The 15,552-nt window shown below is 48.7% G+C and overlaps 1 protein-coding gene across 1 annotated transcript in view; it reads right to left on the bottom strand.

Moving 5' to 3' along the window:
- MAP2K6 (mitogen-activated protein kinase kinase 6) overlaps positions 1 to 11,800 on the bottom strand; it is a 50,748-nt gene extending 38,948 nt beyond the window's left edge. Inside the window, exon 1 of the mRNA XM_051634857.1 lies at positions 11,515 to 11,800. Within this exon, the coding sequence (XP_051490817.1) occupies positions 11,515 to 11,530 (16 nt within the window). The 5' untranslated portion in view covers positions 11,531 to 11,800. The remainder of the gene's footprint in view (positions 1 to 11,514) is intronic.
- Between the last annotated feature and the right edge of the window lie 3,752 nt (positions 11,801 to 15,552).

Here is a 15,552-nt window from a genome sequence, read left to right as displayed (position 1 = left end):
CAGAGGGTGTGATGGGCAAGGAAGGACCCCCACGCTCCAAGGGGAGCTCAGCAAACTGGCTCTTGCAGGTGTCACTGTCCCCAGGAAAGCACACACAGCTATTTGTCCTTCAGCTCTGAACAACTGCTCCCCATGGATTATTGCAGCTCCATTTCTCTGCAGATTCCTTTGCTCCCTGAGCAAGATTGCACCTTGTCTGTGGGATACCAGCCTTGGTGTCATCACCCATGCAGCAGGACAAGACAGAAAAAAATCTAATCAATGACACAGGGCAATCTGAGCTCTGGTTTTATGTCTGTTCCCGGGTGCTCCAGCCAGCCACAGAAGTCTCATTTTACCAAGCACAGATTTAATTTGTTGAGCATAATGTAAATGTTGGACATTTAAACTACACTGCTACCAGCCATCTTCTAGTGCTAATGTGCTGCATATAAAATTGGGTTTGTCATTTTCTGCTCATGAGTAAAGCCACATTAGGACAAAATGGGCAATTTTGCAAAATGAGCAAAACGCTTATCAATTTGGTAATTCTGTGAGTTATAGAGTATCAATAACTTTTAAAATCAAATGCAAATAGAGGAATGTGTCACCAGCCATTTCTTTAGCAAGTATCCTTGGCACGGTTAATCCACGTGGTCTATCACCCACTGTGCTCCTCAGGGGAAAATAGCACCTCTGGGTTCAAAACGTTTCAACCCTGCCAAACTCGAATAAGACACCTCCAGACTGAATTACTTCTCTTCAGTTCCCAAGTTGTGCTGTTCTGTTTGGCAGCTGGTGTGTGTTTGTTTCAACGAAAAGTGTTGAATTGAAGATAATTTTAGGACCACTTTCCTCTTCTGTGGTGCAAATAACACTCGGAAGAATCTCAAATCAGCACCTGATTTTCTTCCCAGTGATAATGCTGCTCACGCTCCATCCTACACTTGCAGCTCAGGCCAAACAGAGAAGGTGAGTAGAAATCTGGTGGCAGTTTTCCTGCCTTAGCACAATGCTGCAGCACCTGCAGCACTGGCATGGAAGGAGAGGATCTGCTTCCTCACTTAACATTTTGTCACAGAGAATTTCTGTAAAGGCTCAGCCAAATATTGGGATTAAGTTTTCAACACAGTCAAGACTTTGACCAGCCTGCCTTTGTGCTACCCCCTCTGACAGTTCTCTTGTGCTACTGTCTTTTCCCCTTAAGAGTTTATATGCTTATATGGGTTTTTGGGTTTTTTATACCAGCATTAATAAAGATGCTATTTGACAGGTCTGGACAACACAAATGGGAGGAACTAACTCATGCTCCCTCTGCTGGCAATGCCTCCCAGCAAACATGTGGGTCCTACTTTAAAAACATACAGGAACCCTATTCGCAGCAAGAAGCCAAAGGCAACCACAGGAAAGCCAAACCCACGTCTCGTCTGAGCCCCGGCACCCACCCAGGTCTCCAGCACTGCAGCTTTGGGCTCTACCCCAACTCCGAGCAGGACAGGAGGCTCCAGGAGAGTAACTGCACCCAGTTTGCACTGTCAGCAGTAACCGCAGCTGCTCCAGGAAACCACAGGCAGCAGAGATGGACAAGAACCAGAGCTGCTCCACCACCACCAAGGCAGCAGCAAGTCTGACCACCAGTCTTGGTCCTGCAACCACTTCAGCACATGCCAGAAGTCTCAGATGCTCAAAGCCATGCACAGGAAGGTCTGCAGGATGCAGTGCAGCTCTTGGGGCTCCCAGGGAACTTCTTTCAAGTTCAAACACATTTTACCCAGAGGTTAGAGAGCATGAACTTCTAGCTCTCCTTCCAGGCACCTGCTAAGAGCATACACTTCTTCACGTGTCACATAATGAAGTCAAGCAAGCAGTATGTAAAGAACAAAAGGCTTTCCCCAGTTTTTATCCTGGAATTTTATTTCCATTTTGAAACCATGCTGAAGAAATGCCTTATGCACAGTACCCTGGCAGAAGACAGCAAGTTCTGTTGTGGGGTGTTTTTTTTTCCCCCAATAAACTGTCCCTGACACAACCGGGCAGATTTTTTCCTATCCACATATGCCCACATGGATCAAACCCTGTCAGGTTACATCTCTCCATTCAGTCTGCTAAATCAGGAGCTGTAAATACAAAACTCCCTGGATGAGCCTTTCCATCAAAGCCTCTGTAGAGCTCCTTGTGCAAGGTTCCAGACTGTATTTTCAGTTCCATGCATACATGCTGTCAAACACAACACTGCTTTCTAAGTTGCAAGAACAGATAAAGAAGAGAAAGCAAAGCAGTATAATTCATCCACACAGATCCATGATGTCCATCCTACTTAGCAACCAGGGCAAAATACATCCCCAGCCTTGTAAATTCTTATGTGTGTGCTCAACTCCAAGCACATTCAGTCCCACTGACTCCTGCAAAAGGACTCATATGCTCCAAGTTTAGCACGTCCACAAGTCATTTCAAGATCAGAGAATGAAAAAAATAAAATCCTATTTGGCTTCTCTTTTAGGGGGAAAGAAAAAAATCCTTCAGACCCCACTTGTCCAAATGAGGGCCCTGCTTGGCTGCAGCTGCTCTGAATCAGCTCAGATTGAAGCTCCCAGATTGCTCCCTGCGTTTCAGCAGCTGTGATGCCTTTTTAAAGCAAGCCCCTGGGTAGAGATTCCTCCTTTGCAGGAGGTGCTGGCTGGGGAGATGCTTGCACGGGATGGGCCCTAAATGAATGTGCTACAAGGTAAAGTATATGCTTGCTGATGCTGGAAGTGCTGGCATTGTTCTGAGGTCAGGGCAGGAAGAGCCAGAGGAGGAATGCTCTCCTATTGCAGGAAGCTGTTCCAGCCTCTTATCAGACATAAAGCTTCTCATTTCATGTGAGGGAAGTACCAAATGTTTCTGAGGGGAAGAAAAAAAGGAAAGAAAAAAAAAATAGCATGCTTAGCTATAAAGGAAGCTGCCTAATGACATGAATGAAACTGAATGCTATGAGGAAGTGTGGAGCCCAGGTGGCTACAAGCAAGGGCACGTTCCCCTGCTGTCACCCTGCAAAGACCTGGAGAGGTGCAAGCCCAGAGGTCCTTCTCTCTGCCAAAAAGGTCCCTGTTTCTTTTTGGTCTCCCGAAATCAACTTACTACTAATCATCTTTGAAGGCAGTGTCTGTGTCACCCTCCCCAGCTGCCAGGGACTATTTTGGGCTCCCCCTCCAGTTCCCATGTGGCTCTGTTGGGGGCTGCTTTGCCGTGTCCTTTCATGCAATGCTCCACACCAATCTGGTCTTTTAGTTAATTTGTAAAACTGATTCCTTGGCAGGAATTCAAGTCCTTCGTAGAGATGTTCCAAGTTTTATTAGCAATGAGCAAATTGCTGGTGTCCTTGGAAAAGGTAAGGAAGTCAGAGTCTAGCTTAATTGCCTTATTTTTTTTTCTAGAGGGTATCTCCCACAGGACAGCTCTCTGCCACATACACTGGCTGTCTGCTTACATAAGTACCAGTATTTACAATGGTTGTCATGGCTTACTGCATAGGTAGCTGCATAAACTTAAGTTTTAAGTATGTTTACTATTTTATCAGACTTTGTGCTTTATTTGAGCCCAGCACTCCTTGTCTCCAGCCTGGTTCCTCCTGGTAGCTTATTAGGGCATTATGATTTCCATCTCTTACAGTTAAAAAGCAGAAAATACTTTGTAACAAGTTGAAAAACAACAGTATCTAGAGCATTGCCTTTCTTCTCCTTTAATAGGCTACTCTGTCAACCCTGTGCTTGTTAAATGAGAGAAAAATCTGTGGGCATGCAGTGAAGGTCAATCTTGTGGGTTTTGAAAACATTTAATTAGTATGGCTAAGTACTGAGGTCTGCCTGGGAGTGAGCTTCTGCTTTAACCATCAGCATCTTTCAATTTGGAGATGCAAACCTGCAAGTGGGGACTGCAGGTTAAGGCTGTATCTCCATGTCCAAAACTTCAGTGGTGTTCCAGCTTAGAATGAAAGCTGTCACAACTTCTCTGTCCTGTTGCTAGCTCCAAAATCATGTTGGGTTTGGATATGAAGTTCAGATCTCTGTCTGCAAATCTTTAGCAGCAGAGTCCTAGCTGGCCAGATCCTGGTCATCTTTTGCAGGGGCTGAGGTGACCCATTGCACCTCCAGGGACCCACTGAGGCTGCCAAAAGCCCTGGGCTGTGGCTTGTGCTTCTGCTTAAGCATTTTTGCTAAATCCTGAAGTTCAGTGTTTAAACAAATCTGCTTAAGAAGTAGCTTTGCCCAAAGGGGTTTTGGCATTTTGATGATAGCATGTAAAGTCCCTGTCTTTTCCTTCATGATTCATCTACCTGGAAGAAGTGGGACAGCTGCTCTCAGCTCCTACAGGTGTTTCACTCCTTGAAGAAAGCTACAATAAATGTCATGTATCTGTGCTTCAAGCCCTGGGCAGTTGCAGACAGACGCACTACGATCACAGACTGTCAGTTCCTTCTCAACGATCAGTTGTTTGAAAGAATAAATCAATTCCAGTCCTTTTGAAGCCAAATTTGGGGATTATTTCTTCATACTTTTGCAGCACTGGAGACCCTAATTGTAGGCAATGAAAGCCACCCTAGGAAGAAAGGGCTGTGTTGAAATCCAAGCTGGAAAGTGTGCCTCTAAATGGCTGCCAGTTGCCAGCACTGGAGAAGTGCCCCAGGAACAAGGAGCTGGTGCCAAGAGCAGTGCTGGGTGCTGCACAAACCCTCTACGTGGAGCCAGCTCCAGAAGGACCTTCTCATCTCATGTGCCCTGCTTTTTAAGTGAACACTTCACCTCCTCCATCCAGGTACTTGTGAGAGTGTGCAAGTCTAGCGGGCTCTTACTGGGGCTCCTCTGCATGAGAGATGGGAGATGCAGAGAGCTGATGGGCACAGACACAAAGGAGCAAGTCCAGGGAAAGAAATGCAGGGATCAGTGCTGGATTTGCCTTTGAAATTTTTTCTCTCTTTATTTTAAATGCTGATATCCTGGGAAGGTTTGTCTTTGCCAGATGGGGACTTCCCATTACTTTAGAGCTGTCAGAACAACAAAAGACTTTAAGTCATTTTCTATATCTGACCTTGAACTACTGGAAAAGCAATAAACATTCTTAAGAGGAACAATAACACGGAGTGAAGCTGTAATTTTTATAAGACAACTTGTTGCTTGAGTGTCAAATAAGCCCTGGTGAAAACAGCCGAATGAGGAACCTCAGGATCAGCCCCTGTGGCAGGATGAAAATAAGCACAAAAGCATGTTGCCTGGGACTTCCACAGAGGAACAGCCAGATGATGCTCTGGGGCCATTTGGCACTGATAAGCATTGTTTCGCTGAGTGCAATTACATATTTCTGTTTAGAAAAAGATTCTCTTTCAAAAGCAGCTACCAAGTCTGTGCTGATTCAGCCTTCATTAAAGGCCTCTTGCTGCAGACACAGTGAAGTGTTGACTCCTGTACTCACTTTCTATTGCTGCCTTATCTTTGGCATCTCATCTGCAACTTCTGCTGGTCTGTTGGGTTTTTTTTCCACTGGCTTCATCTGAGTGCAGTAAAAGTGGATCCTACTTGGGCTTCAGTTTTAATGATTTTTGATCTGCCTGGGTGCAGGCTAGGAAAATCCAGCCTCGGTTATAAAACTGCAAGCTAAGTAGGCTAACAAAACAGCAACAAGAACCTGGAACAGCTCTGCTCAGTGAAGTTTTCCTGCTTAAATGGGGGGTGGGGGGGAAGTGCTTTCTCTCTGCAATCTTTCTTACAAATATGAAACTCTATCTCTGCGTGGACGCTGCTCCCTCTGGCTCTTTGCACAATGCTCCTTGGGCTTCACTGCACTCAGCTTTTTGCAGCAGCCTAATAAGCCACTGCCTCTGCTCCTATAGGGACTTCCAGGGGGAAAGTAGCCTGAGTAGCTCCTACTGCTGTCCTGATGCAGTTGGATGCTGCTCCTACCATGCTCACACAAATTCAGGCCCTTACTTGACCATAGGATGCAAATCCAGAGTGACATTCAGCCAAAGCTTTGCCAGCACCAGCAGACCAAGATGTACAAGTGGCTTCTTGAAACTTCCATAGAGGATGTTCAGCTTCTGTTTGCAACATCTCGAAAGTAAAAATGACTCAGAAGTGCTTTAGCAGCCCAGAGACTTTCATAGTGGGATGAACCCCCTGAAACATCACCTGGGTGTTTGGAATTTGTAGCTAGGAATATCTAGGAAGGATAGCTTTAATTTTGGCTTTGAGATGGAAGCCCTACAAGCCGGAGTCTCAGGCTTCCCTCTCCAAATTGCTTTTTGCTGAGCAGAAGAGACTCTCCCATTCACACTTGTCAACATGCAGAATACTGGGGAATTGGGAGACAAAATAAAATAAACCTTCTTGCCCAATGAGTAGATATGAAAATTGCACTGGATGGCCTTCACCACTGGCACCACAGAGCATAATATCTAACATGGCACAGCTCCAGGGTCCCAAATCTGCTTTCCTGCTAATGTTGCTCGAGCTGATAATGCTAATCTCTTAAACTATTCCCAAACAGGCCTGAGAAGGGGAGCTAAGTAACTCTACAGGTAATGAAACTTTTTTTTTAATTATAGCTCTGGCCACATCTAAAATTAAAAGATCAGTCCTGCAACTTCTCTAGGCACCAGAGACTTACTCAACATTTTGTATAATGATGCTGCTGGTGGTCACACTGCCCAACTCCTACATTGCCCTGATTGTTCCCCAAAACACAAGTGACAGCAGTAAGGATACCTGAGTGCTCTGGTTTCTACCCTTTTCCCTTCCTGAGAATTCCTCATCCCACTTGCTGCCATCAGGAAGCTGTGACCTGCCCAGCCTCAGCAGGACCTGCTGTGGGGAAGGGCTGGGAATCCCCACAATCAGAGTAACAGGCACTGTGTTCACACTCCTGTGCTGTCAAAGATCCCATGGTATTTCTCTTTTTCCAGCTGAAAGGAGGGATCAGAGCTTGTTTCAGAGGTATTGTCTTTAAATCCTTTTCTGAGAGGCTTCTATAGGTGTTGTCATGGCTCTTTTCAGCAAGAGAAAATGGACAAGTGACATCAAATGCGCGTTTGTTTGGACAAAAAAGGCAACTTTTTTGTCATCTTGTGTGTTTGCAGCCACTGTGCACAGAATTTGCAAATCTGGGTTGTGACTTTGAAGGCAATTGTCTTCCATTAATGCCAATACTCTAGGAGGAATAAGGTGTCTCATCTCTCTAAATTACACCTGTACTGTTAATTGAGTATCATTTGCCTCACCTTAGCAGCTTGTGGATGTGTCATGGGAGGGAATTCACCCTAAAGGAAGCTCTGTTTTTTTGGGGTGACTAAAGTACCACACAAGAAACACTGTAGCAGTGCGAAACCTAAACATTTTTTCAGCTGGGAGAAGAAAACAGATCTTTGCTCCTTTCCCCTTGGAACTTATCACTGTTATTGTTATAATTACTTCTTTAGTTTGAGCTTTTAAATGCTCGTATCCTCCTGTCCCTGCCAGCAGCCTGCTTACACGGGGGAGCTGCTGCCCTGACCAGCATGTTGCCAGCTGTCAGGACATGTCAGGACATGGGGATAGGGCACCCGACAAATGCAGTCTGGTTTTTACACTCCCAGTTTTGCTGCCGGGGGCAGAGGGGGCAAGAGCTCCTTCCCTGCACAGCCCAGCAGCACTGAAGGACAGGGCAATGCAGACGGAGCAGAAACAAAATGCAGCAACTGGAGAGCCCTGACGGGCCCCATTGGTTCCCTCTTGGCCAGCAGTGCAGGGCAGGGATTTGGCTTATGTCAGGCATCATTTCTAGCCTAATACTTTCTACCCCACCTAGCTGGTTTTCCTTCTTCCCATGCTGCTTAATCTCTCCAGCCAGGCATTGCATGAGACTCTTAAACCTCTTTACAAACGTTTGTCCCCTCTTAACCCAAAGCAAGTGCACAGGCATCTCCACCAGAAGAGAGGTGCAGCAGAGCAGGCAGCACCTGCAACAGGTGAAACAGTAACTCAACCTGGTCTCCAAAATAAAAAAAAGAAAAGAAATAATAAAAATGAACAGCTTGACCTGAACTTGGCTGTCTTTGCTGCCAGATGAGGCCCTGCTAGGCTTGCACCTCACTGGCAGGTTGCTCACCCTGCTCCTGCAGAGCTGGCCGGTGCCAAGGGCCTGTGTCATGGGAGCGTGTTCATGGTGAGGAGCTGAGGTGGTGCTGACGAGGCAAACTGCACATTGCACAACCACCAGCAGCCTCACACTCCTTACAGGTTAATTTTATACCAGCAAAAACCTGCCACCTACCTAGGATTTTTTTTTTTTTTTTTTTTAAAGCTACCACTTAGGCTTTACATCTATTTCACTGAGACTTCTAGCTGGGGGGGAAAAAAAAAAGAAAAAAGGAAGAACATTTCAGATAAAATGCAGTATTTTGAATAGGTGCAGGGCCTTTGGTCAAAGTCCAGAGGGTACACGTTCAGCCAGCATCACGTGGGACATGGTTCTCATAATCTCAGTATCCCTTTTCAGCTAGAGAACAAAATAAATTTATTTGAAACAACAAAGACTGAGAATTAAGAATGAGATCAATGGACAGCAATATTTAGTAGTTCAGTGATGCTCATTTCAATGTTCTGTTTATGACTTAGTGCTCTAATGGGAACTGCTCCCCCTTCTCTTTTCTTGTTTCAATGGAGAAATTTGCATATTTGCAGGTTGCTTCTCTGATGTGGGCTTCATGAGTGAATAATTCCCCCATTACAAGGAATCTGGAAGACTCTTGAATGTCTCTGCTGTCACAAGAGTTCAGATTTATGGCTTCAAACTGTGTTTAGCTTGTAATTAATATGGACTTCCACATATTTTTTTCTCTTCCAGAATAATATCCTATTAGTCCTGACAGCCAAATGTGCCACATTTGGGCATCGATTCAACTTCTGAGCTGCCACCAACATCAAGTCCACTGGTCCAGAGCAGACCCTTCTCTGAAGGTAAGAAATGCAACGCAGGAATCCACAGGGCTTGGGGAAATCTTATTTTCTATGGATTGCTCCATCCAACTAAAAATACCATTTTGTAACTTAAAAGAGAGAATGAAGGTAGAAATGAGCATGGGGTGAAATGCAGGAGTTTGCACCTGGTTGCATCTTTCTGACTTGACCAGAAAGTCTTCAGGAGTCCATCAGGACCAGAGTAAGGTGTCTGAGCACTCAAGTGAGATGCTGCAGGCATCTGCTGGTTTCTGCTGTGGAAAGGGCCAGAACGAAACTTTTGCTTCCAAACTCCAGGGAGAGTTTTATCTTCTCCAGCCCCTGCTGTGGCTGTGCAGGGAGCAGATCACCTCTGCTTCTTCCCGTGGCCCAGGTAGGGCCCAAGGAGCAGATCTGCCCTCCTAACTCGGTGAGATTACTTGCAGGGAATAAGTCTTATCAGCAAATAACCCTCCCGATTGCTGTCGCCTTGACAAGCAGCATTAAAAAAAAAAAAATAATAATCTCTGGCAAATTCTCAGAACAACTTTGGAAACGATTCAAAGTAGGGAGCAGGCTCCAGAGCTCAGCAGCTGGCTGAAGCTCTGTGCAGTATTTTAGAAAGCTGACGAGGAACCTCCTGTGCAACACATGAAAGCTGATCCTGAAATGCAGATTATGCCTCCCTGAATTCAGCCTTCTGAAGAACGATACCTCTGGTGCAAACCCCGGAGCTGAAACCCCTTCCCGGGGAAAACCTCTGCCTGAACAGCTGAACTTGGAAAAGTTATCTGTGTAAGGAATTCCAACTTAGACCCGTATTGCAGAGCACGAGATGGACAGAAAACAGTCAAGAATCATGCCATTCATTGAGATCATGTTTTGTGGGTTGGCTACTTGTATTTTCCCGTTTTCCTGGTACTGAGAAGGACAGACAAGGCCAGTGCTGGCGAGGGTGGGAGCTCAGCTGCATCCTGGAGGGTGGGTGGCAGGGCCACCAGCACAGGTCCCTGCCTGTCACCAGGCTGTCCCACCCCGAGGCTGTCTGGGGACCCCCTGCCCAGCCCCTGCCCCTGCATGGGTCTCACAGGGACACTCCTGCCAGCAGCAGTGTTGCTCTGGGTATCATTTGGTTCAATTTTGCATTATCAAACTTCGTTGGCTCTTTCTATTGGAAACTTTTACAATTCCCTGCTTGGCTGGAAAAGATGACTGCAGCAAACCCAAATTAGGAATAAATTATACAACAACTTTACGTTTTTCTTACAAAGGAAAACTGTGTGGCAAGAGCTGTGAAAGCACCTCCTTCCTATGTCCTCCCAGCAAGGCTTCTAGTGGAAGGCCACTGACTTCACGGATGTGTGTTTAAAAAACCCCAAAAAACAACAAACAAAAAAACCCACCACCACCACACCAAAAAACAACAACAAAAAGCCCGAGTCCCAGTTTGGGAACTGGTCTCCCACTGGGCCATGCACCGTGTCTCACCCCCACACACACTTCCCAGTACGTGCGAGGGCTGCAAAGTGCAAGGAAAAGCAGCTGCAATATCAAAACCAAACATTTAAAAGAAGCTCCAAAAGCCGCATCTGTGTGGCCAGTCGCTGACATATGTGCATCTATTTCCACAATGAATGGCCAGAGCAACTCCTCCTTAACCATCTCAGCCTGCTCTTGCAGGGGCTATTGCGTTCCCACAGCATTTCTGCAATATTAAATTCTCCACCTCCTCCCCACCACCACCCCCACCGACCGCCCCCCCTTTGCAGGACACAAGGCAGAGACACTCCGGAATAATTATCAAGTTAAAAAGCAAAGATCAAACCCTTCCTCACCACGCTGGCAGGAAAAACAACAACAACAACAAAACAAAAAAAAAAAAAAAGGAAAAAGAAAATAATAATAAATCACTGTTGTCCCCTACCCAAAGCGGCCCCTCCCGCTCCATCCCAAGTGCCGAGCCCCTGCTCCCAAATGCTAAATAAAGCAGCTCCGAGAGACCTGGTGTTCCAAACCACCCTGCTGCCTCTGACCAAAAGTTACCAAATATTAAGGGGAGGGGGAAGAAATCGGTGGAAAATGATCTCAGTCCTGGCACAAGAACAATACTTTCCCATGGAAACATAGGTATATATTTAATTCCTGGTAACTCCACTCAAGTTTCACCTTTCATCTCCTCCACGGACTTCTTTAAAAGTTTCATTTAATTCTGCACTTGGAATTAGCAGCAATTCGCATGCATCGTGCCCATTTTGCATGCAATAGATACAGAAGCGAATGCATCTGCTCTCCAACACCCTTTATCTGTCCTGACTGTGCAAAAGGCAAAAAGGGCTCAGTAATCCCCGCAGAAGAATTCAAATAACGTCAATGCACAGCTGAACTGCAAGCCCTGCCTTACAGGAACTGTGTGTGTGAGTGTGTGTGTGTCTGCAAAAAGGCACATACTAAACAGGAAATGCAACTGAGAGCCGTGGAAAGCCTCAAACTTCAAAATGCAATTGCATCCCGAAAAATGCATGCATGCACTTCAAAATGCATGCACGACTTTTTGCATATTTGCCACGAACAGAAGTAGGAGCCTTACCTCTCGACTGAGACATTTTCCCCTTTGCTTTGGTGGGGGAGGGGAGCACAAAAGACTTTGCCTTGCCTCTCTCTTCTGGAGCTAGTTTTGCAACAAAGATGCAAACTGCAAAGCGCTCAAAATCTTCGTGCAACGGGAGTTTTCCCGACTGGCTGCAGCAGCTCTCCTTGCAGCGGGGGGGAGGCCGTGCAATTGCACGTCTGTGCAGGGCAGCCTGCAGAGCGGGGGGTTCCCTCCCCCCCTGCTCGCAGTGCTGGGGAAGGCTCTCGCTGCACCTACATGATGGGCCAGGGCTGGCAGCTCAAAGCTCCAAACTTGGAGCTGGGGGCGCAATGCGCAGCCGCGCTGCCGCCGCCCGCCGCGCAGCGCCCTGGGAGCTGTAGTCCCGCCGCTTCCTGCAGGGGGCGGCGCGGGGCTGCGCGCCCGCGGAGCCTGCGCGGGGCGGCGGGGAGGGAGCGGGGAGGAGGCTGCGCGGGGCGGGGGTGCGCGCAAAGGAGCGCGCGCCGAGAGGCGAGAGCGCGGCCGGTGCGGGTCCCTCCCGGCCGTGCGCGGCTGCGGAGTGACGCGGGGGGGCTGCGCACCCGCGGGCGCGTTGGCTCGCCGGGTCGGTGCGTGCCTTGAACTGCTGTGGCTAAGGTGGGGCAGGTCCCCGCCTACATCCCTGCCTGCATCCCTGTTTCCATCCCTGTTTCCATCCCTGCTTCCATCCCTGCCTCCATCCCTGCCTCCATCCCCGCCTGCATCCCCGCCTGCATCCCTGCCTCCATCCCTGCCTGCCTCCCTGCCTGCCTGCATCCCTGCCTCCATCCCTGCCTGCCTCCATCCCTCCCTGCCTCCATCCCTACCTGCATCCCTGCCTCCATCCCTGCCTGCCTCCATCCCTGCCTCCACACCTACCTGCATCCCTGCCTGCCTCCCTGCCTGCCTGCCTCCCTGCCTGCCTGCATCCCTGCCTCCATCCATCCCTGCCTGCCTCCCTGCCTGCATGCATCCCTGCTTCCATCCCTGCCTGCCTCCCTGCCTGCCTGCATCCCTGCCTCCATCCATCCCTGCCTGCCTGCATCCCTGCCTCCATCCACCCCTGCATCCCTACCTCCATCCATCCCTGCCTGCATCCCACCTGCCCATGTCCCACCTGCATCCCTGCCTGCGCCCTGCACAGCTGCTCTGTCCCCCTGGCGTGGTGTGGGAGGTGGATGTGGTGGCTGCTGGATGTCCTGCTTCTGTTACTGGTTTCATCCACGCAACATGGGACACTTCTCAGTGGGATCCTGAGGCTCCTGGGGGACCAGGGAAGAGCTCAGGCTGAAGGTGGTGGGATGGCCGTGCCCAGGGGTGTGTCCAGGGCAGGACAGCAGTGTGGACATGTTGCCCATGGGGGGTCTTGGTGCAGGCACCCCCACCATGTGCTGAGCACGGCTGGTGCTGCTGTCCCCGGGTGCACACAGGGCACCTCACCCAGCACCCAGCCCGGGGAAGCCCGTTGCAATGCCCTGGTGCATCACAGTGAACACCAGAGAGAAAAACACCGCGGCAAGGGTGGAAAAGGCATGTGCTGTGTTTTGTTTCCTTTGGGTTTTAGATTTTATGGATCCAGTGGAGAGGAACCTCTTGCCTTTGTGCTCGCACTGTGCCGGGGGTGATGCACTCAGCGTGGTGCTGCCCTGGCCCCACCGCTGCTCTTAGCCACCTTATGTAACATTAACAACTTCTTAATCATTCCTTTCGCTTTTCCCCTCGCAGGCAGAGCTGATGAAATGCGTTTATTCCAATTCTGAAATTGAATGTTTTCCCAGGTGGTCAGCTCAGCCCCTGTGGGCATGCAGAGGGTTCCCGTGGGAAGAGCTGGGGAGACGTGATGTGGTGATGTCCCCCTGAGATGGGATATCTTTTTTCCTTAAGGAAAAGCTTTTCCTTTTTTCCTGTATTCCCCCTCCCCAAAGGCATGCAGGGATCTGGGGTCCCACTGCAGTCCAGCCTTCCCCAGCATCAGGGCCCCCTCATCCAGCTCCTGCTAATGCTGAGGGAAGTTTTCTCCTGGCTCCAGAGGGTTCAGGCTGAGCTGGAACCTGCAGAGGCTTGTCCGTCCGTCCCGCGCTGCACTTCGTGTGCAGGGGGTTGGAGGGTGTGTGAGGTTCAGCTGGTGGACGAGTCTCAGCAGGACCTGGCAGTGCAGCTGGGGAGGAGGGGGGGCTGCCCCCAGGCTGGGGGGCTGCCTTGGGGCTCACAGTGAGGGCTACAGCCTTCCCCAGCCCTAAGGGATGCCCTGACCTGCAGCCACGTGGGAACGTGGGTGGGTGACCCAATGGAGGGACAATTGGGCTTCCAAGGACAGGGCATCTGGGTGCAGTGACCAGGTTGCCATCAGCTTTGGGTCAAGTGGTACTGAAAGACTTTGTTCTTCATGATTGCTCCAACATGATGCCCAGCCTTTAAGCTCAGCATTTAATTTCCTTTGACAGATCTTTTTAGAGTCTAAATTCTGCAGACAATATGACTGGGTCTCCTTTGCCCTAGGTGGGGTAACCCTCCTCCTGTCCAGTAACAGGCTTATAGGTTCATAGAATGGTTTGGGTTGGAAGGAACCTTAAAGACTGTTTAGTTCCAGCTCCCTGCATGGGCAGGGACACCTCCCACCAGACCAGGTTGCTCCAAGCCCCATCCAACCTGCCTTTCAGCACTTCCAGGGATGGGGCAGCCACAGCTGCTCTGTACCACCTTGGCCAGTGTCTCACCACGCTCACAGGAAAAAATTTCTTCCTAATATCTAATCTAAGTCTCCCCTTTTTTCAGTTTGAAATCATTCCCCCTCATCTTCTCACTCCCTGCCCTTGTCCCAAGCCCCTCCCCAGCTTTCCTGGAGCCCCTGCAGGCACTGGAAGGTGCTCTAAGGTGTTCCTGGAGCCTTCTCTTCTCCAGGCTGAACACCCGAACTCTCCCAGCCTGTCTCCAGAGCAGAGCTGCTCCAGCCTTTGGATCAAGACCCCATCTCCACTGTTCAAGCCATCTCAGCAGCACTTCCCAGCTGCAAAAAAAGATCATTTGTCTTCCAGGGACGTAAGTAGTTTTTTAAAAACTCCCAACACATATAAGTAAATTCTCTGGCATCATTACTTCAATCATCTTGTGTCAATGAGGGGGTTGGATCTAGATGATCTTTAAGGTCCCTTCCAACCCAAACCATTCTATGGTTCTATGAATACATGTAGCTATGGGGAATCCACGGGGCTGAACGAAGAGATCCAATTTTTACATCGGGGTCTGGCCATAACTTCTTCTCTAGTACTTACTGCCTCTATATCATTGTTTGAATTGTATATGTGTTATAGTTTGTTTATTCCTTCTTCCAGCTTGCTCTTTCATTGCTAAGAAACGAATTTGCTGCAGAGAAATTGGACAAATATGCTGTGGTTTCAGGGCATTGCTGAAAAAAAAAAAAGAAAAAGAAAAATCTCCTCTCTGCGTTGGTAAACAGGAGGTTTGTGCTGAAATATGGATTTGGTTTAGACACGACTTCGTATCCAGAGCTTTGATCAGGGGTGCTTGGAAGGCAAGCGTGTCCTGTGGCAGGTTGGTCCAGCAAAAATACAATTAGGGGGTTGGGTTTCAGTGCTTGCAGGAACCATCGCGTGTGGATAATCGAGAGGACAAAAATTAGTCCCAGAGCTCTGCCCACAAAGAGCAGTGAGTTCCAGGAGTGCAGCTTCTTGAGGTTGTCCTGCTTCTTCAGGCTTGTTGTGAGAGTTGCCTTGTATGTTGTAATGTCCTACATCTCGGTGGGGAGGGATGGGTTTTCCCCTGGTTCACAGCTCTTCACTATGTCATGGAATCATGGAATGGTTTGGGTTGGAAGGGACCATAAAGATCATCTCATTCCAACCCCCCTGCATGGGCAGGGACATGTCCCACCAGCCCAGGTTGCTCCAAGCCCTATCCAACCTGCTCTTGAACACTTCCAGGGATGAGGCAGCCACAGCTTCTCTGAGCAACCTGTTCCAGTGTCTCACCATCCTCACACTAAAGAATTTCTTCCTAATG

This window comes from Apus apus, chromosome 17 (assembly GCF_020740795.1).
Source record: "Apus apus isolate bApuApu2 chromosome 17, bApuApu2.pri.cur, whole genome shotgun sequence".
NCBI classification, from domain to species: domain Eukaryota; kingdom Metazoa; phylum Chordata; class Aves; order Apodiformes; family Apodidae; genus Apus; species Apus apus.
This window is presented reverse-complemented; position numbering and strand designations above follow the sequence as displayed.